General features: G+C 32.3%; 2 protein-coding genes across 3 annotated transcripts in view; one reads left to right on the top strand and one right to left on the bottom strand.

Annotated features, from left to right (window-relative positions):
• Nucleotides 1-27,300, bottom strand: part of LOC147072894 (elongation factor-like GTPase 1) — a 468,820-nt gene that overhangs the window by 233,544 nt on the left and 207,976 nt on the right. The gene's annotated exons all lie outside the window — the stretch shown is intronic.
• dsx-c73A (doublesex cognate 73A) overlaps nucleotides 14,051-27,300 on the top strand; it is a 205,751-nt gene continuing 192,501 nt past the window's right edge. The window contains exon 1 of the mRNA XM_085946237.1: nucleotides 14,051-14,326. Within this exon, the coding sequence (XP_085802363.1) occupies nucleotides 14,051-14,326 (276 nt within the window). The remainder of the gene's footprint in view (nucleotides 14,327-27,300) is intronic.

Below are 27,300 nucleotides of genomic sequence, written 5' to 3'. Positions count from 1 at the left end.
GAAGTTCAAAGCGCCTATACTATATTATTCGCTTTCGCCGTAAGGCAGCGTCGAAACCGAGCGGAGTTTAAGCAAAAATCAATCTGCATTGATAAATTTACCATGATCTTTTCACACGTGTTGCAGATGTATCATTACGATGGTGACCGTGGCCCTCACAACGGGGGCTGATAGGACCCTTGCCTGGGAGCCCGGCGAGTCAACCAGCTATGTGAGATAAATACAACATCATAAATTTTCTCTAACAGTAAACGAAACGCCTGTGTCGCTATTCAAGTATATTAAGATTATAAATTTGCGGTTCTGCGATGCAATATAATAAATGAAGATTGATATGCTTAAATGGTATTTCACGTGTAGAATTTGGGAAACGCTACTGTAGAGCATTACACTTACCAAAGCCTAAAGCACAACTTCTACCGACGCGCTTGCCGTACTCGCGGGGGTGCTACCCCTCGATCCTCACGTCCAAGTCAGAGGATCGATCACCCTCATCTTGAGGGGGATCGGCAGAACATTCGCCGGTGTCCATATGACACCACCGCAGAGATCCGAGGACGTTCCTTACAGGAAGACTGTAAGTGACATTGTGTACAAGACCGCATTTGCGGCATGGCAGGCGAGGTGGACCGCCTACCCCAAGGGGCGGCACACTTACCGTTTTTTTCCAAACGTATTCTGCAGGCACCAAACTAGAAGACTCCAACCTTTGCACTGGATTAGCCAGTTCTCACACGGGCCCAATTGTTATGGAGATCTGATAGCACCGAGGCCAACTTTGCGGCATTCGAGAAATTTGGAGCGTTGTATGGGGAGCGCGATAGTCCCGACTCTTCTGTAGACTCATCCATTTCAATTCGTGACACTAAGTATGCGGGTACACAAAGCGCTTAACGTCAGCGGATAGCAGAACCAGTCCAAAAAACAAAAACATTTCTTTCTTAACTTTCTTCTTTAAGCACTACGGTGCATGGTTGCAGCATCAGTCCCGTGCGGCTCCGTCTCGGGAAGGCATGAGAACTTAAAATCACTTCTTTCAGACACGTTTAAAGCGTCATAGAAAGCGACCGTGCATATCCACGGCTGTGCACATATGACGGGTGGTGATGGGAACTTTAACGTAGTTTTTTTTTTAATTACTTAAGTGTATATATATTCTCTCCACCTTGGTGATATATAGGAGAGGCTGCCAAAGATCCTGGTCTGGGAATGCGCTTCAGAATGTGGGGACCATGATGATGACACTACTTATATTTGGATTCAATCTTCCAGTTCCATTGATATAACAATCGTGTGAAAATGAGTTTGTGTAGAATAAAAGTATTTAATTTTCATAACTTAATAGTATCAAAAGTCTCAGTGATTGAACTATAAGATAACATATAGGGCAATAGGTGATGTAACCGATATGTCGATGTGTATATGTAATGGATCAGTATATACGACAGAACAGGTCATTAGGTGAGTGATAATCATATATACAATTTTTCACCCTCATGTTTACTGAAGTTTGCAATAAATTTCTCAAAGTATCATGTTCCCTAATGAATGTGTGACACTCACTTAGAATCGACAGGTATTACTAACCTTTGAAATACGTTTCGACGATTATTACTACGTGACAGTATTATGGAAAAAACATGCCACTGGTTTAATTTTTATATTAATTATCATCATATATGTCTACGTCACCAAGAACGAGTCCAGGCCTTCTCCAATAGTAAGTTACAGAATGGATAGTACTGCGCTGACACCAAAAGCCGATCTTTAGCGTTTAACGCTGGCACAAAATAACTACTGTATGCCATGTGTCCTGAAAACCGGTAGAGAAGAACTACTAATACATCCAGAAAGCATATTATATTGACACTACTAATAAACAATGGAACTAGGTAATATGTTGGGAATTGAATAAAAATTGGCTACTAATTATAAATGTCACTAAATATATTTACATATCTAAGTACTTAATAAAAAAAATAAAAAAACAATGTTAATGAGTACTCATAATCTGTAAACCGAATGCATCAACCACGGAACCAACATTTCTGACTTCAACAGGTATGTTAGTTAAACGATGGCTGCGCGGCTTAAGCGTCGGCCTATAGTGTCGTGGGTCCCAGGTTCGAATCCTGGGTCTGGCAAGTACACATATTATTTTTCAATTTGTGTATGAGTCAGAGTATGGACCTAATAGATTGACCAAGTGGCTGACATACATTTCTCGTAAAAATAAAATATGTTAATACAAACCTCCACTCCGTGGAGGCCCATATAATCTTATTAGGATCGGACATGGTCGAAATGTACTTACAGGCTAAGTTTTGCCCCCTTCATAGCATTACCATACCATATACATAAAGAACATAGAAAACACCTCAGATGTATATATACCTACACATTAGAAAAAATCACATTTGAAAAAATACGACGCCTGACGGGATAATATATATCTGAGATGTTTTCAAGTTATGTATGTTAAATAATATGTAGAATGTAATAATAGTGAATTATTCGTTGAATAAAAAAATGGTTTACATACATAAAGATACTTATATAACGTATATAAATGACAATACGAAAATATGAATATTTATTGAATGCAAGCTTTTCGTTACGAGTTGTGCAGCACTGCCATCATTTGACACACTGGGAATTATGCACGGGTCTAATTATTGCGGTTTCCATACTTCCTCGTCTGTTAAAAAGCTCCGCGTAGAGTCGCACCTTAATGAGAAAACGAGATACGAACCAGGAACAGGTTGAATCGCTTGCAATCATGAGTGGTACACCGTAAATGTGCACACAGGATAATATTATCACCACAAATCTAAATATGTCATCGTGGAGAATATTTTAAAATATTACAGACGTAAGCCACAGAAATTTTTCACACGGGATGCTAAGTTCCCATGAAATATATGTAGTAGGTACTGACCAGAAGTTGACAGAAAAGAAAGAACATGAGGCAAAAATGTGAAATGATCTTATACATAGGTGGACCAAAAGAAGTTTGACACCGACCGAAAGAGAAAATTGACACAGTTTTTGTTACAGTTTATATAAGTTTGCCTAAAATTTTGAAAAACATATAATGATATGGAATCAATATATTATTTCTAGATGAGACGATAGCGCTCTCATGAGAAGCTGTGCAGAACTAACCTGCCATCGGTGATACCAATTGGGAGGGATATGTGTTCAACCGTATCGTTTCGAATATTGATATATTCCACTTGTGTGAAAATGAGTTTTATGTAGAGGTTTTTTTTTTTAAATAGGGTTTACTTAGCGCATTTAGTATAGTTCCATATAGTTTTTTTATATATTGTTACGTATTGCTTTGTTTTTTTCTGATGTCATATTGTAAGCCATATGAATGTATATTTTGTAAAGTTAAATAGTTATTAATAATTTAACATGGGAATTATGTAGTATGTCATACGCATCGATCGTCAAATAAACAGTTTCGGTGGGAGGGGTTTTGGACGTAGTTGGACCTTTGTCAGCGGAGACGGTTCTGTACATAATTTCGGCGAAAAAGGAATGTTTTTGAATGTTTTATTTATTGAATGAATGTGTGGTTTACAAAATAAACCGTAAATATAAGATTGCTTTAATTTGTTTAATAAACTTCAATTAAAAATTGTAAATAATATAATCTCCTTATAAAGCTAAACTGTATCGCATTTTGTTGTAATAAGTATTGTATCTGTAGCGTAGCTTACCAGGGGAGATAAACTGCGTTCCGTGAGTTATTTGAATGTCGTGTTAGCAATCAGATAATCTACATAGCCCCGAGGGAATAGCTGGCCCAGTGCGATAGCAGAAATACATATTATATCTTATATCGGTCACTATTACTGCAATCAGAAAAAAATCTACGTTTTAAGACATCAGACACATTTTACGATAAATGATGAAAACGGCTAGAAATATAAAGATAGTTGGAAAAGGTTACGCCACTAGTTGGCTTGAGGCTTGTTTATGGCGTTATAATGGTATTCTGTTAAGTATCGAAGTAAGTGAATAAAATATATACTGGATATGCTACAATACGTCAAGATTTGAAATGAAGATGGGCACGCTACATCGCTTGTATAACAGCATATGGATTAGAGAAACTACAGTGTTGAGTGGTAAACAAGAGATATTAGTACACCTAAAGGGCGATCAAGGCATACTGTATCATTGTGAGTTTAAGTTGAGGTGATTGAGTAGTCAGATTGATTAAAAATGGTAACTTGAGAGCGAAAGGGTGTACATGGCCACGAATCGTTTGAGGAGAATATAAGAGCTCTATTACAAGTCTAAAACCAGTGCGCCGCGGTAATTACTAGAAAATGAAGAGAGTCGGGTTATCACCTTACTTTACCCCACGACTCCCATGCGGCATAACCTTTAGGTTATATAGGCACCAAACTAGAAGAGTCCAACCTTCGGACTGGATTAACCAGTTCTTCGCCGGTCAAGGCAACTTTGGAGCCAAACTCCATGAGTTTGGCTTTATAGTAGATGGGCCGGGTTGTACCTGAGGGCATGACCACAAAAAGCTTGCACATGGGCCCAATTTGTCACGCAGATTTGATAGCAACCGAGGACAACTTTGCGGAATTCGAGAAATTTGCAGCGTCGTATGGGGAGCAGGATACTCCCGACTCCTCTGTAGACTCATCCATTTCAACTCGTGACACTTAGTATGCAGATAAAGAGGGCGCTTAACGTCAACGGACAATAGAGCCAGTCCAATTTTTTTCTTTCATTTTTAACTCCCTTCTTTAAGCACTACGGTGCATAGTTGCAGCATTAGTCCCGTGCGGCTCCGTCTCGGGACGGAATGAGCACTTAAAATCACTTCTTTCAGACACGTTTATAGCGTCATGGAAGGTGGCTGTGCATATCCACGGCTGTACATACAATATGACGGGTGGTGGTGGGAACCTAGGTAGTACCGCCCGAATGAAACTATAAGTAAATCTGTAAATAGATTCATAAGTGGTATTGAATCCTTCTCACACATCATCAACAATGGATATGCAAAATTGGCTACAGACTCAAAGCATTATATTTAGAAGTCATATGCGGAAACCAGAATTTTATAAATTGATGAATAAATATAAACTATATTAGGATGCCACAAACTAGTGGAAGAAAGGACGAAGGAGAGTAGTCAAAAGTATGTAGGTAGTCATGCAACAACGTGACATAGACGATCTGTCAAAGACGACATATTTTAAAATTAATTTCGGTGTTGTTTGGGCATAACCTGATAACTGCTTTTTTGGTCATTTTATGTTAAGAGTAAAAATTGGGTCACTATAGTGTTCTCTACCATTTGGTAATAACCCGATATCTATATTTCACTTAAAATGTTCAAAACGCTATTGTAATAATATGATGATATGTGAACAAACACAGTGGTTAGTTTGGTCAAAACATGACCAAAGACCTTATCATAGTTTGATCACTGATAAGTGACCTTATTTTCCTAATTAATAAAATAATTTACAATCTGAGTATTGTCATATTCTTCTTCAGTTATTTATTTTAAAATGTTTTTTTCAATTTTAAACAAAAAATGAACTGAAATTTATGTGGGCAATTCAAAGCTTAAAATGGCTCTCCTGTAAATTCAACATTTTGCAGTTAACAGGTTATGCCAAAACAATACCGATTTGAATCTGCCACATGTGATAGTGGCATCTCACTAGATGGAATCGCACCCTTCACATACCTATAGTATATGTTTATTGGTTTTTATATTGATATATGTATTTTTATGTATGCATATTTACCGTTTCTTATTTTCTTCTAAAAAAACGAAGATTTATAATACGAATGCCCGATAATAGCCGATGTCGTGAGACTATTCATTCGACCACTACTTGTTTCACTTAGTGGAATACGTGTAATACGTACTAAGTATATTATATTATTGTGTTTTATTATAATTAATATTAACTAACTATTGACTGATAAATGAAGGCATTCCCTAGTTTATTGACCAGTTAGAGTTTAATTTCTACATTTTTATTTTTCGATGTATCACTGAAAATAAGTGATAGTTTTACTATGACAAATAGGTAGGTACTTGCCTATATAGCTAAATAAAAATATATAAATATAGACTTACCATATATAAGATAAATGCAGATATACCTATACGTGGAAGACTCTAACCTGAAACAAAAAATAAAAATGAATAAGTATTAGGTACACTCAGTGACGTCCCGTGGGGGTAGGCAGATTGAGCGTCGCTTGGAGGCGGCAGTTACTCTAAACTTAGTAATAACGGAAATAACTTTCCATTAAAGAAATCAGCTCACTGGTTGAAAATAAAATGTAGTGATACAAGGTTTAACATGACTGTATTTATTTTGTCGTGTTTGCGATGTCTAGTTTACTTCTGTTGTCTTTGGAGGTCACGTCCTTGATGACCAGCAATGACACGTGCAGATTTTCACCGTGGACTCGCAAATTGTCTATTGAAGCAGATATGGCATTTAAATTAGATTTAGTGGCATATATGTTGTTAGTTATGTATCTATACAACACATTTCTTAGACATTTTAGTCATGATAGGATGATAAAGAATACTGTATTAAAAATGGGGCGGCATTTTGTCAAGGGACGTCACTGGATACAGTGGACTTTTTAGGTGGAGTTGGTCATTTAACATGTTAAGTTATTTACAAACTAGTGGGCAATAAGGTAAATGTTTGTTAATATAAACAAAGTATCAAGTTATTATGAAGATTTTACATAAATAGGTACTAAACAGTATTGCCTTTATAGTTATGATTGTATGCACAGCACTCAAGTTTCAAATTTTATCAAACGTAAATGCGTAAAATTGTATGCATACAGTGTCAAAGTGGACGTGTCCAATAATAAGAATTGGGCGCAAAACGATTTATATTTTACAGATCAAGAGTTACAGTTAACAATATTAATATAATGTTAATTTATTTTATACTGTTAAGTGTCAATTAATGGTGGAACTGCATTGCATTATTTGTCTCATACATGAGCCTTGATTAAATAACCAGATCAAATGTTTGTTATACAGAGTAAAAGCCAACTCCTTATTATGAGACCGTTATAAGCCGGTTTTGGCCTAATCCATGAAGAAGTTAATTTAGTGGATGTAATAAAGTAGGTAAGTTTGATTTGTATTTTACAATAGTTTTGTTTAAGTATAGGTATCTTTATTTAAAAATAATCAGTAATTAGACACGACTTAAAAAAAATTGGAAAATAATAATAATATGCTACCTTAATCATATTATTATTATCATATCAAGGCATAGCTAATCTTTGCGGTTTCGTTTTCTCCAAGCGTTGATTTTTTTTCATGTGGAATTGTACGAAGGTTAATTTAAACGAAATTTTTAACAAATTTAACCGTAATCATGACATAATATCGTATCTTTTCTGGCAGAACACACTAACTGGAGAATACTAGTTTTGAGTAATTTGACTTTGAAGTTGTTAAAATGTTTGAAATGGTCTATCATGTGAGTTTATTAAGTAATCGTAAAAAGGACGACTTTAAAATAAAGACTGTTTATTTATTAAGAAGGTTTCCAGGTGGTAATGTTTGAAATAAGGAACATTTTGGTATAACTAACTCAATACGTATTTTTTTGAATTAGTGTCTTCTGCCAGAACACTGACGATATTGTATGAGGTAAAAAAATGTCAACGCATGGTAACTAACGAAACCTGAAATAAAATAGTATTTATTTTAAATAAATATCTACATTGTTAATTAAAAGTATGTAGAAACCTCATCGAAAGATGTACGAAAATTTATAAAATTAGTGTGAAATATTACAAACTTTATGCTAATCTATTTTTAGGAAGTACTTCTTGTAAAATAACAGCTCCATATAAAGTTATAATATCATCATTTTATTTTACCACTGCTAAATACTATAATGTCGTGTGTGTGTGAAAGTACTATTTCTATAATTAAGAATGAAAACCAAATGGCCAGAATGTCTTCTAAAATATTTTTTATGCTTTGAAAAATGATCCCCATTATTTTAAGCAACGACCAAAATTTATTAATGTAATTTTAATTGATAAGTAACTATTTTTTTTAGTGAGTTATGCGAATGGTAACAACGCTATTTTCTTCTGTAATCGGCTTAATGTTTTTAAAATTGGAACTGCACTGAAAACCCACGCGTATTTAAGGCTTCTTTAGGTTTAGGTACCTACCAAACCATTTACGTGTATCGACACTCATATATAAGTATATGCGAGTCACTGTGTGAATACGTGTAATGAAATTCATCTGACACCAAAAAGATATTTTCTAAATTAAGAGTGTTTTCTTCCGATTGAAACTTGTCGAAAGTAAATGTTCCACAAATATCGAATGCACAGACAAAGGCGAATCGTTCCGCTTAGTGAAAAAAAAATAAAAAAAATCAAATTGTAGACGGAACCGTCGCATTATTAAATAATAAAGGCCTCGCGGCGTAATACGAATAATGCGATATGACCTCAAAGGTTTCTAGGTTAGAAAAACCTCAATAAAACGAAATTCTACGTGGGAATTTTTGACCGGCCGACTAAAGGTTTCAAATGAACGCCTTTTTAGTATTCGAACGAAAGCGACGCCGCATGTAAACCTTTCAAACAGGCGTTGGCTATTTGTGTAAGCGCACCTAATATTAAGGCGTCTGTCTTGTGATTTTAGAACACATCGCTACGGTGTCTAAATACGGTGATAAATCAATAAAAATATAATGATTTTGTAAGATCATGGTAACGTTAGTCATGGATATCATTTATAATTTTTATGATTTCAACTGTCAGTTATTAGTACAAAATCCAGAGAACACGTGAATAATAAGAAGTACCTAACTACATTACCTTCTGAGTAGGGGCTGCAATACCGGTATCGCAGTATTTTTCGATACCAAAATACCGGTTTTAAAAATCGACCAATATATTCGGTATTGAAAGTGGAAACAAAATTATTAATAATGTATTAATTAACATGACTGTATTTTTGTCAGGTTACGCGATGTCTGATTTACTTCCGTTGCTTTTCAACGCCATTATTTATTACAACTTTTTTCTTAGCTCGCATTCTTATTTGTCCGGTACAAATCTTGCAATAGATTTTTAACTAACTTCCCGACTAGCTAGACATTTGAAACTTTTATAGTATATCAGAACACGTTGCCAATGCATTTTGTTAAAATACTTTTAGCCATCTTTAAGTAGAATTGAATTCATTTTCAGTTAATTCTGTTTTGTATGAAAAGTTATTTCGACACCATTATTGGTTGCTAGGGGTCTGGAGTCCCAGCAACTAAATTATTAATATATACGTGCGTTACTATGGAAATCAATATGACATGTCAAAGTGACATTTCAGTATTATTTCTATGAAGTACAATTTTTTTGGATCGTTTAACTCATGCAACGCAGATGACACGGCTGCCGTGTCCCCGTTAAGTGGCCGATCAAGCCAATTAGCATGTTATTTAAATACGGTAATTAAAAAGTAATTAAAAGGTCCGCAGCGATTGTGTTAAGCTAGTCAAATCAAGTTTATATGATTCAACAGAAAATTTAAAAACGTTGTATATAAAAAGTTCTTTTTATCTTGTAATTATATTATATTATAAGAGCTTTATATACATAGGTGAGTATTAGTAGATACTTCTATTTATTCTACATATTTCACGAATACCGGTATGAAATAGCAAATACCGAAATACCGGTTTTAGTAGTTTCATTCGGTATTGCAATCCTTACTTCTGAGTGTGGCAATAACAAGGTATAAATCTCGAATGTGAATAATAATTAGAGGATATATATTATCATGAGTACTTATTGCTTTTTTCAATATTAGATGTATGACAGAGTTCTCTCGCGAATATTATCTGCAAAAGATCTTGGCATAACTTTTGACAGTATACTGACGTTTAGTAGCCTTGGATACTTCTCGGGTCTTTTCGGATGAAAAGTTCTTTGTAATTCCTTAGTTAGAAGCATACTTGAGAGTGGCTCTATTATCCGGTCCCCGCATCAGTTGAAGTACGGCCTTATGGTGGAGAGGGTTCGGAAGAAATTTTTGAGACTCCTTTACTTTAGGCTGTATGAATATTATCCATTGCTATATACGACTAACTTTATGACTTATAGACAGACGCTAGAAGATTTTTTTATTTGGACATGTATTTTGTCCGACTTATACGCAGTGTAAATGAGAACTCTATTATTCTTGGTAGTATTAACCTGTGTGTCACTGATAACTATCTTAGAAATCAGGAACATCCGTTGTTTGTTCTCCCAGGGTACACAACCAACCTGCCGTTGGTAATGCCAATTGGGACAGCAATAACTGTATTCAATCAAATCACTTTGGATTTTGAAATATTCCACTTACGTGAGAGTGAAGTTGGGTGGTCGTTGCTATATAAGTTTTTAAGATAGGGAACATAGTTCACTCAGTTTACGTGTAGTTTTATTTTTATTATTTACTCATATTAGCCTGCATTTTTATTTCAATATTGTTAAGGGCGGACGTGCTCAGCGTGGGTCAAAATGGAACTTTTATTCTATTTTCAAAGCATGATCCTGGACATTCCTTAAACGTTGTAGATAATATATTTATATAATTTTGAACCCTTATTATCATATATATTTATTTTAAACATTTGATGACTGCATAAAGTATCTGTATTACATAAAATAGTACTCTTTTAAACCTCTCGCTCTAATGTTTTAGAATATAGTCATATTTCAGTACATAAATGTGCAGTGGTGTTAAGATTTTTTACATTTATTAATTTTTAAACGCATTTATAAAACCATCAGTATAATTTATATCGACATTATTATAGTGAAATATTTACGATCAAAAATTATATTGATAATCTCTGTGATCCCAAATTTGACAAAAATTAGGCATTTTATTATTCAAAAATGGGCAAGATTAACACATTTGAAGATAATTCTAAAGATACTGATTAAAAGCTATGTATTTGACCATTCAAGTGTGATAAACATCCTACGAATAATGATTTCTTTATAATAATTATTGACCTAAGAATAAGGTAGTGTTTTCTTGAAATACGCCATTTCTTTTGGCATTCCCCAGTAGTTAAGCTACAACATACGGCCGTAGCCATAAATTGACAAACTAAAGCTGAAATAGGGAGTAAGATTATGATAACGCGCGTGTTCGAACATGTACCTAACCGAAAAAAATCTTTTTTTTAAACGGTACCTAACTTTTAAATGTACCTGTGTTAAAGAATAATAATATGTTATTTTCTATAGTTACGTCAATATGCATTAAAGTTAGTCAATGAAAGCTGAGTGTGACCAACTGGAGAGAGGGAGCTCGAGTAAGAGATTCCTGGAGGACGGTTGTGTTAGTTGTGTAGTTGGCTACATACCTGAACGGTCTGTAGCCCCAGTTTAAGTACGTAATTAAGTATTTTTTTAAAGAAATTCTACTGAGTAAATATATGCTAACGCAATTAATGAAAATCTGAATAATAAAAATTATAATGAAATATTAAGAAAAAACATGTGATGAAAGCAAATGTGGCCTCCCAAGTGTGCCCAGCTGAACCGAATGAAAACATTTTAACAAAGAGCAATAATAATCGCAATCTGCCTCGCCGACATCATTGTCAATCACGTAGCCATTATCTTCTTCATCATCGACGATGACCTCCATACCCTGGGAACCGATGAACCTCGACTTTTGAAAGAAATCGAGGAAAAAAGAAAAGGTGAGGCGGGTGATACGAATCGAAAATGCAACATACAATCACAATGTAATTACTATTGGTGATATGATTTACTTAAGTATTATTTAAATAAAAAAACGCTACCGATAATAATTATTATACCTACACTTAAGAATTCCAAATTCAAATTCAAATTTATTTATTTTACATATAATGAACATAACAAATTATAAATTTAAAGCGTTCACGACATGATATGAAGTAAGTGTTAAGTAACAACTTTTTAAATATAAATACAGAGCAATGTGAGTTACTAATACAATGAGTAATAAAATAAAATTAGATGGAAGCACACAGAGCGAACTATTACTATTGGCAGACCATATCTTAAAAACTTATAAAACATCGTCTACCCAAATTCACCCTCACGTAAGTGGAAAATATTAATTTCCGAAGCGATTTCATTAAACATGGTTATTGCCCTCCCAATTGGCATTAGATTCACACTTGCATTGATGGAGATAATAAATTAAAAACTTTGAAAAACGTTGGAAAAATTATGTAGCACAGTTCACCATGAGCTATTAAATCAAAAACCGATGGCCGTATAGCGTTGAGATCAAATCTACGTCAAAATACTACGACTACTTTAACATACGTAATAAAAACTACCCGAATAAACTTAAACTCAAATTACTCAGTAATATATTAATTTTATTAGATTGAATAAGAATATTAATTTGATATTGATTGGTACAAACGCCTTACGAGCACTTACTTGCTAACCTACTTAATTAATTATATAATTAATACATATGAAACGATTGCATTTCTAATTTACTTACAACCTACTTACTTTATTCTGTTTTTCCCTTGTATAACAATATCATCTCACTGTAGTAAAACGCGTAACGATTGTAACGAGTTATTTTAATTTAAGTTAAATGAAAGATTTTCTATAAATAACTGTAACTATAAAATTATATATATATTCTAACATAACTATTTTACCAATTTTAATGAAGTAATTATTGATAATAGTTTGCATAATTTTTGTAACAAAATTTAGATTTTAAATAGAGTGAAAAAGAAATTACTTTTTTAAAATTCTCTACATCGATAGTTTTTACTATTACAACATAGATCAATAGAATCGTGAGAAATAAGTAAAACTAGCATAATTTTAAATTAATTTTCTGAAAATTTATAATAACGGGAGAATATTCGTAATTTATTAAAGACGTGCAGTCAGGGGTAAAATTGGTTCGCTTGATTCTTAGTTAAATATTATTGTACTGTTAATATGCAGATTTGCTGCAGAAAATAATTTAAATCAAATTCGCTTTAATCGAAAAGCGATTTCAATCTCGGTATAAAGAGGGCCGTGACATTCGCGAGCGGGGCCAAGTTCAGCGAAAGAGCTCGCCGTGTTTGCTATTATAGCTGCGGTGAATTTTCCTTGGCCGTGAAAAAGAAAGAAGAAATTCGTACCGTAGAGAGTGGGGATTTTAAATCGCGTCGGCTGTTCACTTCCCAGCCCTCAGTTTGCATCGCGCTGCGCCGCGTTACGGTCGTCAATAACGATATCATACAAAATGTCTCCAATTATTCTGTTCACCGCCGCGATCCTCGTAGCCCATACTGCTACGGCGCAAAGTCCCGAAGGTAGAACTGGGTACGCTGAAGAAATCCTTCACAAAAATAGTATATCTTCATTTAGGTATCCAATCCGTGAAAGCTTGCAAGATAGTACCGCACAGGTATTACCGGCTAGACGTAATTCAAAATCAATGTCGTTTATTGATTACTTTTTCCCATCATCACGAAGCGTTAAAGGAACTAACAGGAATCAAAGAAATCGCGAAGGAGTAGAGAAACTTTCAACAACAGAAACACAAACAAGCACAATTTCTAGTACTGAAAAAATTGAAACAGTTACAATTCCTACAGTACCAGTTACGAATTATCAAAGAAATTCAAGCGTATATGATGAAGACGTTTCTTCTGAGAATATTTCAACTCCAGAAGAAGGAAGAGCTACAGGATCAACAAAAAAAGCTACAGCCACTACAGCAGGAAAAAGAAGAACTTCTGTACGTACGCCTTCATCCACTACACCAAAAAGTAAAGTATCACAAAAAGTTTCAACAAAAGTGCATAGTGCTAATTCTGGGTATACAGTATCGAATTCTGTGACAACAAGAGCACCGACTACCAACAGGATGACTACCCAAAAATCAAAAGAGGTAACCAAAGAAAACACAGTAAAAACAACGTCTTCGCAAAAGACAAGTCAGTATACGATTTATCCCAGTGTCGTGATGACCAGGACGAATCCTCCGACTAGTATCTTTAAGTCCAGAGTCCCGGAAAGTACGACGGTTAAGATAGGCGGCGTGGCTGAAGACCATTCGACTCAAAGTGAGCAGAAAGTGTCGCTGGCTGAGTTGGCCAAGGTTACGGAGTCGGTGACGGACAGGACGACGCAGGCTTCTGATGCTGCGGTGACGGAGATAAACAGTAGGGAAGGAGAGATTGACCTTCGGGACAAGCCGCAGACTCATCACGTCAAAATCAACGATCAGACTAAAAAAGAGGTAAGGAGTATTTTTTTTTTCAGTTCACTTAAATGGTGTCAACTTTATTGTTGAAAAAATAGTATAACTATTAATGAAAATGACGGAAAAAAAGACATTATCAACTAATCAAAATATAAAAATTTCAGCTATTCTTATTAAATATAATATCCACGATAGCCGAGCGGTAACATGTCGGCCTATAATTTCGTGGGTTGATTAGGCAAAAAAACCACATTTTGTTTTTTTAATGTATGTTTTGACCCAGAATATATATCTAATAAGTTGAAAAAGTGGTAACATCCATTATTGTAAAAATATCAGTTATTTCAACCTCCACTCTGTGGAGGCCAAGATGATCTTCTTAGGATCGAGCATGGTAAAAAATATAGATGTATATAATATAAATATGTGTAAAATATATTTTTTTGTATCAGTTGACTATTTTTTTCTAAGCGGACGAAGTAGGTCCAAGTCAAAATCGAATAATGAATATCAAATAAGCAGTATTTATATAACATTGTTTTATATTAATTATTATAATTTAGATATAATATATAAGAATTCTGTTGAAAAATACGTGATTATGTATGTATTTATTCACTTTAATAGAGTCAACTGTGAATTATTGGTAGAAAGATATTATCATATAACTGAAATTTGTTTGACGTCATGAATAAACTCCTCATGAAAAATTAAAAACTTAGGAAATAAAATAAAGTTAGAAAAGAGTACATTTTTTAAGTACATAATAAATGCACTTTATTTTATAATCCTTTTAGACATCTTTTTTCAGTTATGAAATTGTATTTTTGGTGACTATCTAGGTAAATATTTAAGTAGGTATATTTTTTTTAAATAATATAAAATATAGTGAAATTGATTTATATAACTGGTATTATTTATCTGGCAAATAATCCATAGCAATTAAAACGCAAAAAGTCAACACATTTAAACAGATAGAAACACACAGACTTAAACATATATTCATGAAGTTATCTCTTAAAATTTAACTGACAAATTATTAATGTTTAATATTTCTTTAAACCTGTATTTGTTATAAGGTGACTTTCAGTCAATGCCAGTTAATAGTGTTGGTTTGATACAAGTAATTAGTTGAATTTGCATCGAAATCGTTAAAAAATATTATATTTTTCATTAGAAATATAGATATTTTTTTCAAAACAATTACAAATTACAACAACTAAAATAAAATTAAACATTACAAATACATACTTTGTGACAGATTGACGAAAAGGTATAGATGGTATATATTCTCTACAAAAGTCAATTTATATATGAATATGCTCGATTCAAATTGAAGAGATTTTGAGAGTGGATAAATCGAAGGGTACCTAATAGGCCATCCATGGACTGAAACCGTTTGCGGTTTCGAACCGTGTGCTATACTAAGCTTATCTTTTCTGGTCATGGAAATATATTTCCACGTATTCCAAGTATATTATAAGCATCTGATCGTATCCGTTTATACCATACACTTACACTAACAAATTTAGTGAAAATATATTTTCATGAACAAAAATCATAAGTTTAGTATGACACACGGATCTAAACCGCATACGGTTTCAGTCCATGAATGGCTTCTAAGTGTTAAATAAATCAACAAAGTGGCTGTTAGATAATAAATTAGTGTGCTATCCAATACACAATCTATCAAAAATAGAAACGTTTTAGATGGGGAAGAACCATTAGTTGAGCGTCACCGATAGGCAAATGAATGAGTTCAACGATGGCGTGCTTGTCAAAGCCTTTACAAGGACTTTGTTGTGATGTTTGAGGTTTTCCAGTAATAAAGACTAAATATGATTCTAACCAAAATAATTTATGTTGCAGAACTAAATCACGTCCAAGCAGGTTGACAGGTGGCACTGCCACCTGTTAATTTTTTTAGTTATCATAAATACAATGCATGTATTATGTTTTTTGTTAATATTAAAATCAAGTCAAATATATAATGTAATATGCAAATACAGCAGAATCGTCTTAGCATAACATGCATATGTGTTGTGAATTTAGATATTGTCGAGCCGCTGTTATCGTGCGTCGAAACGCGACGCAAAGACTTGCCTAATGCCCTATCTGCGACCTCAAGCGAGGCAAATTTACAGGGCAAATCTCAATTAACGAGGAAAACCGCTACAAGATAATAGTAACTACTGCGTAAGACCGAGCGCGCACTTGCGATTTTCTGACGCGCTGTGTTTGAATAAAAGCAATCACATTTTTTATACCAGTCGAAACTTTGACGAAAATATTGTGACTATGTTACTATGCTTGAAACCACACACAAACACATCCATTATTAATCAGAGGCTTGTAAAAAAAATATATTATAAAATCCATCCCGATACGAGAATTCATTTTTTTTTTATTCAATTGATAGTTTTGACAAAAAAAATATGACATAGTTTAAGCGATGCCGAGCGACAGAATACGATACACTATAAAAATAATTGAATTCGCCATGTGTGATTCGTGCGCACTAGAAGAAATCGCAATCTGCGCAAGTTCAAAGTTAAATTGTTCCACTATAGCAGTTTGCCTGGACAAATAGTCCTATCTTGATTTTGGTCGTGCGCAGTCTTTAGTTTTTTGGTACATAATAAAAAATATCTATCATTTAAGCCATCAAATACAAAAATAGGTTTAGTGTTTTTTTTAATAGTCATACACATAATTAATAATAAAAAACACCTAGTCAAAGGAGGAGCGTAAGTGATAATTTGTAAAAGTACAGGAGAGAAATAAAAAATATGATTTTTAGTTATTTTTTTCCCATGAAATAACATACGAAAAATAGTTACAGCTTCGTCACGGTATAACTCATGCCGATGCACTTAAACTAAACAATAGTTGACATTCGTCCAATCCCAGTTAAAATCTAATCTAATAATTAATCCATTTTCACCAAAATGTCCGTTACACCTCAGCGTACACGATAAATATTGATTATCACCTAGAATATAAAAAGACATAACACACGATACGACAATATATTAATATAAGTATTTTGTGGCAATAAATGAGTTTCGTGAGTTTTTTAAATGTACATGATATTTTCATATAGGACACTTGCACCCTTTGGTAAGAATAGTACGACAGTTTTCCACAAAGGATTGGAATGGTTGTCGTTGTCCAAATGGCTCATTCTAATATTCGTCAGTTGCGTTTCGTGCTGGTTGCATAATATTTTAATTGACTGAAAATGTACGCGTTCGTTCTTAATATAATTTTACTTGTGCAACAGAAAATCGCAAGTGCGCGGCAAGCCTAATAATCGCAAGTCGCTGCTATTCTATGCGCCGAAAAGTAGGATTTTCAGTGCGTAGACATACAATTCCGTTACCAGCCATACAAAAAAGGTACAGACGAGAAAAAGTTTTGACGTTGTTAAAGAAATTATAAGTAGGGGGGAGATACGTATTTATTTCGTGCGGTCGGGATATTTATGAGTGACATTTTAAAAAGAAATTTCTAATAATTAATTGAAATATTATTATTTTCTTGGTAAAATCCAATTAATATTACATTATTTAACTGACAGTTACGGAAATGAATACTATCGACTGAAGGTACTTGAATTTAAATTCCAATTAATTTGTGTTACTTCTCAAATATACAAACCATGCCTTTGCATTTTCGTACAAGGTAATTCAGAGAGATAATTACATTTATTTACATGTTCACATTTGTGGTAATGATATTAAAAAAAATGCTTGATTACAGTTTTATGTCAAATATGCAGTTGCATTTATTTTTTATTTCTCTATTTTTTTGATGACCAGAATTAGATTTTTTGTGTAGTGTTCTTGTGATATATTGTTGACACATTGCTCCGTTTATAGTATTGGGCAGTCGTTATATCAATACACTAAAATTTGACGCAGGATTTGAACGTGTGAGTGTCCTACGAAAATGAACCACGCATTATAGACGTGCAATATTGTGTAATACACCAATATTAAATGAACGTCGATGCATAAACCGAGAGCAGTTGTCCTTACACGTTAAGTATTTCAGTTCCCATTATTTTCTTCCCTGATTCCACACTTTTTGAGTCATGTAGCTGTCACATGATGTGTATTAATTTTCAATAAAATTAAGAAACATAGAAAGGAAAAACCTGTATAGTAAGCAAACGCAAGGGGGTTGGTTATTTTTAATAAATAACTAATGACAAGAAAACTTCATTAAACTAATATGAAGGTTAGTCATTTGAATTGTTGTTGGTTTCGACTGAAAATGTTTTTCAAATAAACTAGTTTACATGACGTATATGTAAAAAAGGTCCAATCATTCGCAATAGTATTGTAACATCAGTGGCGAAGGGTGGAGGTAGGCTGTTAAGATTCGCTATAAATAGTGCACACTAAACTTTTTTAGTCATATGTATTTGTTTTTATTGAACTAAGAACCAACACTATCTGTAAATTGTAGTCTTATTTCAATGAAAACAAATATGCATGTCTGAAAAAGTTTAATGTTCACTGTTGATGGCGGATCTTAACAGCCACCTTTCGCCACTGTCTAACATTAAGTGGCTCAATTGGTTGTTATATAAATTGATTTTGGTGAGGTGTTTGAAAAAGTTATATAATATGAAACACATAAATAAAAACGAATTAATCAAATTCATACCAATAAGCCAATGAAAGAGAAATAAGATTCACAATACGGAACGATACGTATAGAAAATTAACATAACAAAAACGCACGAAGTAAAAAAAAAATATCATATGAATAAACATACGGTAACATCAAATATGACGCGATGGAATAAACTAAATAGATCGGCATTCGAATTATAAAAGTACAAAAAGCATACAAGAAAATAATTCACAGTTAGTGAGATTTTTATGTGAACACAGAAAATTATGATGTATGTAAAACACTTATAAAATGAAATGTGAAGCGATGTGTAGAACATTAGTCGATAATTTACATATTAAAACAATGCACGCTATATAAATGACACTAGTGAATGATTTTGTATATTTATAACAATTAAAAAATGAATTTTATTTACGACAATTACAAATGTGTTTCGCAGTATGTGGTCTCTGATCTACTAATTTAGTACAGTGTTTTAAGCATAATATATATTCTGTTTTTTTTTTTTAAATTTAAATTTTATTATTTATAACTCAAATCTCAAAAGCCATGAGTGATGAATTTGACTCATCTCATCTACTAATTTAATGCAGTATTTTAGACGTATATTATAATATTACGTTTTTTATTGCCTTCTGTAGAGTAACGGTAGAGTATTTACCTTCAAAGTAGTAGGTAATGGATTCGACTCCCAATCGTTACATTTTGGCCTAAAATGACTTTTTGGTGTGAAAAGGTTCCATTAGCCATATTCTATCATATACGTTCGTTTCAGAGTCACCTACTGTCAAATATAGGAATTAGCAGTATGCCGGAGTTTTATCTACATGTCTTTTTATATTGAAAATATGACCATTCCAAATTTCAAACGCTCATACCTCAAAACATGGTCAAGTGCAATTAGAACCTTTTCAAAGTAAGGTAACTATATATATGTTTTGACATTGATTTACCACAGAGAAATGCTGCATTCAAAAGTAATACCTACATATATTCATTTGCCACCTGATTTGTGACACAGTAAGCCACTGGCTTTTCATCCAGGAGCTCCGAATTCGATTCCCGGAGAGGTCACGATATATTTATGTGATTCTCTCAATGCTTGTGTATTTGATTGTTTCATTTCTACTACTACAATACTGTTTCACTACAGTACTGTCATTTGGTCTCAGAGCTTGTAGTAGTTTTGGCTGTTACTTATATTAGGCAATCTATCTCTATGAAATATTTCTACAATAAATTGATAAATATTTATTACATCATATTTGTCTTAACGCATGAGAGAAAACATAATAAATAAATATGTACGACAGAGAGAGCCAGGGACGAGGCGTATTAAAAGGGATATGGAGAGAGACAATACACGTAAATGTGCTCAGCTATTTACCGGAAACTCCTTTAAAAATATAAAAATCTAAACTTCTCGTTCTCGATTTGATTAAAATAAAATGATATAATGAATAGACAATTAAATTTCAGTATTAATTTTAAGAAAAAGGAAGTATCTAGTAATCGGTTCAGTTCTCTCTGGGTGATCGTAATTTTTTTCAGTAAAAGATTTAGTTTAGTAAACGGTGTTACATCCGCTGTTTAAAGGTTATGATATTATAAAAATACAGTGAGTAGCCACATCTCGTTAACTGAAACGATGGAAGTTAAAAAAAAACATAGATTTGCAAAAACCATGCTTTGTTAATATTAATGCAGATATACGATTATGATAATATTAATAACCACGAGTATTTATTACTCTTTACGGGTGTAATAAAACCGGTGGAGAAGCGGTGGAGACTTCACGCAAAACAATGTTCATTCCGCGCTTAGAAAAAACTCTCACAGTAAAATATACCGCAATTAAAACGCAGAATGTGATCGCAAAGATGAAGATAAATAATAGCGAAATACGCGACAAAAGCGATTTAAAACAAAGGAATCGTTTAAGAAACGCGCGAAATCCGTAGTTTAAAATTTAAGTGCGTTCCATATGACTGTGTCTTGTGAAAAAATAAATAGCTTTAACTTTAATCCGGTGTTAATTGAATTATTTAAAACAAAACATGTTTTCTCCAAATACGAGATTTTTTCCCAACGGTTATATTGAAGTAAATACCTGCCTACCTAAATATAAAACAATGAGAAAGTAGTTTTATACAAATAACCGTAACTCGTGATGTTAATTAGATTGCCTGATTATCAATGTAAAAATTATACTAATGAATTTAAATAAAGTCACAACCTCTTTAAATTTGTTTGTAAAAACTAATAAAAATGCATTATTTTAATATACTCAATTGACATACAAAAAAGACTATTGTATAAACAGTAGGTGACACTAATCCGTGTTAGTGGCAATATTCATAGATTTATTAAAGTAGGCTATTGTTTTTTCCAATATTCGATACATGGCATAGTTCACTCGTGAGTATTATCTGTAAAGGATCTTGGCATTACGTTTGACGGTAAACTGAGATTTAGTTATTATATGGTTACCATTTGTAAAAAGGCGCTGCAAATGCTGTGCTTCATCTTAAATACTTCCCAGGTCTCATCGGATTTTAAGTTAGAACAATCATTTTAATTCCATCGAAAGAGGCATGAGAGAATGATTACTGTTTGGACCTCGCATCAGTAAAAGTACGGCCTTATTGTGGAAAGGGTTCAAAAGAAAATTTTGTTTTTTTTTTTACTTAAGGTTGTATGGATATTTTCCCTGACTTTATCGGACAGACTTTCACTCTGACATACTGTAGTCTAAAATTCAAGAGAAATCTATATTTGGCTACAAACTTTTTCTGACTTATGCGCAGTGTAAATGAGAATTCTGATATTATTGGTAGTGTTAACCTGTTTATCTCTGATAGCTACATCGAACATCAGTTGTTGTTCTCCCAAGATGCAGAACTAATCTACCATTGGTAAAGTTAATTGGGCGGGCAATAACTGTTTAACCAAATCGCCTTTGTTCACTATGTCACAAAAGTTGTAAAATGTGTAAATAAATAAATTTGAATGACGTAATGTAAAAACAATTCATATTGGATAGTAGATAATATTAGATATATTAACTCACTGTTTTCATTATATTACTTAATTTTTCTTATACGTGTCATGTCATATTGTGAACGTCTTTGAGTTATAATTTTCACACGTATAAATTAATGAGAGTAATAATATTAAATTATCCAGTTTGATATATTAGTCGATACTATTTCGGTTGTCAAGCCGTTACCAAGATTACAAAAATATTGATCTCCAAGTTCCTAATTTATAGAAAAAGATGGGATCCTCCTTGGAACTCAATACAGAAACTATTCAGAAAATTTTTAATAATCAGTTTTTTTAGAAATTGTATTAACATCATTAATTTTACTTTTTCAAGTTATGATTTTCGTGAATTGAAGAGTTTTTACATCCTCTCTTAAATTGATTAAAAACGTTGATTTTTAAAAATCTTTACAATAAAGTTTTCTTCAATATTATTGGTTGAAACACATTATGAGATTTTTAAATGAATGACATTTTTATTTGGCGAATTAAACTAATTTCTAAAAAATCTATTTTAATTACGATATTACAAAGAATTTCCACTACGAATTGTCAGTAAACAACATTAAAAGAATACAATAATATAACCTATTAAGTACCGTAATCACGATTCTAAGGTCGATATTAATAATTATACAACGGTCTTTATCTTTTAATCATGCTGCTTGTAATGCAAAGGTTAATCTATAAAAACGTTTGCATTATTGAATTCAAATAACAATAATTATTATGGATCATCTAAACTGGGCTAAAACAAAATATTACGGTATCTCACAGCATAACTGGATTCGATATAATGCATTATCTAACAGTTTTCTCGGATTCCTATGCAGTGGCGCCCGTTAGGGATATTTAAATATTTTTTTAATTAATTACTAATTATTATTAATATTCACTAATGTAATACTTTTATTTCTTGGTGGAAATACATTATTCATAAAATAAAAAAACATTAATATTTTAATTACGTTTGTTAATACTTTTTTTATATATCAACTTTCCCCACTTACCAATACAGGTTTCATCTTAGAATATTATCAATTGAATATGAAATAGTTAACCCTAAATTATTTATTTAGCTCAATCTGTATAAACATATACAGAGCAATTAAGAATAAATTACTATTTACAATAACATATTAATATGGTGTTCTAGTTTAAGATACGAACATATTTAGCAGGTGCTTTCATATTTTGTTTCGAATTGAAAGGATTATAAAAGGTGATAAATTTTCAATACCTATCGAGTCATTTCCGGGATATAAATGTTTATATAATTATATTTATACTAGTCAGTTTCCTCCCCACATTTCCGTCTTCTTTTTACTATGTGTGTAAAACAACAACGTGCACCAATGCAATATTTAAGTTATATCTCGAAAAGTAGATGGACGACACCCATATTGTTTTTGGATTTTTATTTGGAGACCGACCTTGAGGTATACGAAGAGGTTATTTTTGTGTACCTGGGTAGCAAACTTAATAGAAAATATACGGAAAGGATTTTTGAGCGTAACAGAGAAACGTATTAAAAAACCGTTAAATATTTTAGCTTATTTTTTTTTAAATAATATATACCTACCAAATAGAGTTTGGTAATTATGCTTAGTAACATAGTTAAAAAGTATATAGGTACTGGTATTTTACGAGGATGCCGGAGTCGTTCTTATTTTTTTTTTTTTTGACAATTAAAATAGTCTATATTTATTTTTTAAAAAATGTTAAAGTCAAAAAATAAAAAATACATTTAAAATTCTAAATGATTTCTGTTATATACTTTTTCAAATCAATCATTTTCTGCGATTCGGGTTTTGTCTATTAGCATCTCCACCACTCACTAATAGCAAATTTACCATGCATGCAAAATATAGTTAGGTACTTATCGTTTATATACCAAATAAAAAACATTGCTTAGTTTTAAAACTAGATTAGGTATATTTAATTTGAAAACACCTGTGAGACATATATTATAACCACTTTTTTCAAAAATACGATCAGCGGCTAAGCTATGTGTGTCCTATCTAATTGTGACGAAATTAACTGGCGTTCTTACAATTCTCATAGGTGTTTTATAATTATGTATGTTCAATAAAGAATGATACATTCTTAAGTCTTGTGAATTATTCGTTGAATAAAAAATAATGTTTTATAAAACTAAATTATTTATAAGTTATAACGTACAGATAATTATTGTGATATTGTTTTCGAATGAATGTTCCTTTCCAATATGCATGTATCTGAATAATACTTATACTAAATTCAGAAAGGAAGTGTGTATGAAATTTTCCAACCCAACATTTTATATAGAAGAAATAAATTTAGGGTTTTTTACATTTGGATGTACTTCTTGAATTCCAGTAATATTCTTCTAATCGAATGATTATATTTTTGTATTTTTTTTCTTTATAATTTATTTTCTTGAGCGATTCCTCGCTGCCACTGTTAAAACAAGACGAAGACACGATCATTAGCTAGGCGCCTGTTTTTACAAAAATGTATAGCACAATAGCATACTTTTTATAATATGTTAAAAACAAACGAGGAAGTAAGAAATCACGACACTTTGGTCTATGGTCCTGTTTTAATCATCATTAACATAGGCTTCATAAATTCTATAATAATGATTTTATTAAGCCCATTCAAAATTAAATAATAATTTATTGCCAACACAGATAAGTAATTAAGAGGTAATAAAATTTTGGGTGATTAATAAATTAAGTGGCTTTTAATAAGACACTAAATTGCTTACAGTGAAAACCAGTATATCATATAGTAAAATATAGTAAAGTATATTATAATAAATATATTATATAAATTCTGTATTTTTACCGGGAATAGTCTTTAGTCATAAAGTCCACTAAAGCGGGCTTGCGGGGCGCTCGCGCATATTCTATGTGAACCATCGAAAATACAACGTAATCAAATACGCCAGCGCACACTGGATTTGACGACGCATTGTGCCCACCCCATGAGTCACCGTTGTGTGGCTTCTCAGCGGCACAAATTAACGAAAATACAACGTAGTCCATTCATTGAACACGGCAAACAAAATCACGCTCCTGGAAGCGTCGTCGATAGACGGGCGAGAAGGCATTATTTAATAACAGTGAACTCTTTGTTTAGTTATTGCGTGTCCGATATTTCGCTGGTAGAATGATGTCATCGTGAATATTAATTACAAGCCCCGAGAAATTTAATAATATTTTTATTGCTTTGTTATGAGAGACGCTGATAATAATAATTATTTTGTGCTCCTTGAGCCCCTTATTACATAGGTGAAGGGTAATGCGCGGGTGGGAGGGGGCCTACTTCGTAGAGAGCGCACCGAGCGCCGCTTTGGTGGGCTTTATGCCTTAGAACGAAGACGTGTCTAATCAAAGCCGACTAAAGATGGCGCTGGTCTAATACAATGTATACTCTATAACAAATAATGTGTACTATAACTAGTGTTATGAACATTTGCATTGCAATACTTGATGGTGACTCGGGCTGTATTTCAATTGGTAACAATCGAAAAATAATATTTTGTACGTTGGTCAATTGAATACACTATTAATACCATCGAACGAGGGTATTTGATTCTAATAATTGATCTAAGGCGAAACCCGAGTCGCAAAAACGACTCAAATGGAATAGTATGAAACTCAAATCAATTAGAATTTTAATAGACTATTGTTTTATAGTTGACATCTTTGGAAGCTGTTTTAACGTTTCAGCACCATGTACGTTTGACATGAGATTTTTTTTGTGATTATTTATCTAAATATTGATGGTTCGGTAACTGTACTTATATGATATTTGATGCCATAGTATGTTCTTTCAAAGTTTTATCGACATTTGCATTATATTGTGAATGTTTTTTTTTCGGAACAAGTCGAATATTAAGTTTAGTATGTTATATACCATCAGTTTATAACAAAACAATAATGTTTATAATATTTTCACAATTTATAATTGATGAATTGACCGTATGAATTAATCTAAAATTTTAAACTTATATGTAGGTACATTCAACAAACTTAGTAACTCGTTTTTCAGCTTCACTTTCATATATTTAGGTTCCGTATTTGTATAATATAAATAAAGTAAGGTTTTATTCAAAATCGTTGTTCAGTATATAAATGGTTTACGAAAATATAACATTGTAAATGTTTCTACAAAGTTGCAGCTAATTTTATTTTATTCAGGTCAAAGTACTTTATCAATGAAGCAACCAGCGCATTACTAATACAAACTGTCAAAGTTTTCGAACAAATTTAATATAATATATCCGAGGTTTTAGATTAAATTTCATTAATATTCTCAACCATATTGTCTTATTTTTAATCATAGCATATACCCAGTATGATTTAAATTCTCATCTTCACTATCAGGTGAAAGCTCTATCCTTTAAGTTATCGATGCGTCTATGATTTATGCGAATTATTTATATTTACTACGTTTATCTAAAAATCAACGATTTCAAAATTATGCATTTTAAATAATAAAGAATCTAAAATTATTAAAATATTGTATACATTCAATTTTGAATAAAAAAAAACTATTTCAAAGTATTAATAATAGGTCTTTGATTCTTAAATGGCGTCAGGATCTTTTTAAATTGTAGTTTTAATGTAATTGTTATTGCTATTTTTTTTTTTTGTTGTAAATTATGTATTTTCAATAACGAATTCTACATTTTTGAATGCTGTGTATTGATAGCTGAATTATTATTATTAAAGCAAGAATAATTATTATTATCTCAGTCTGTGACTACTTTCTTCATAGCTATAAATATTTCGGCTGAACCGTAAGAATTTTGCTACAGTAACAGTAAAATAAAATCGACCAGTGTCTGTGCTTTTCTTTGTAAATAAACTATTGCAGTAATAGGCTAAAAGCTAAATCGGTTTCGAAATAAATAAAAATATTCGAGTCACGTTTCTATAAGACATTAGTAGAATGAATCGAAAAGTTTAAATAACTAATTTATTGTGTTGATAAAATAGAATTATTGAAGTAGTTGATTAAACATTCTTTTGATTCCGTTTCATGTTATATTTTTAAGAAATCTTAATACCGTTTTAATGCTGGATTATTATTAAAAACAACTAAATCACTGCTATTGGGTTTATTGTGTTACTTAACTGTGTATACAACAGCAAATGTTTGGATTAAGTACACGAAATGCTTGGGCCCTTTTTTAACTTATTATATTGATTGTGTATTGAACTAAATTCTTATACGGAATAATGAATTATCAGATCTCTAAATCCACTGCTGAATAAAAAGGCTTGCTTTAAAAATATTTCTGAAAGGAAAAAGACTGGGCATTGAAG

Source organism: Rhyacophila brunnea, unplaced genomic scaffold (assembly GCF_057557595.1).
Source record: "Rhyacophila brunnea isolate RB1 unplaced genomic scaffold, BYU_Rbru_1.0 scaffold_19, whole genome shotgun sequence".
In the NCBI taxonomy this organism is placed as follows: Eukaryota; Metazoa; Arthropoda; class Insecta; order Trichoptera; family Rhyacophilidae; genus Rhyacophila; species Rhyacophila brunnea.
Note: the sequence above shows the minus strand (reverse complement) of the source record. Positions and strands in the feature narration are given on the sequence as shown.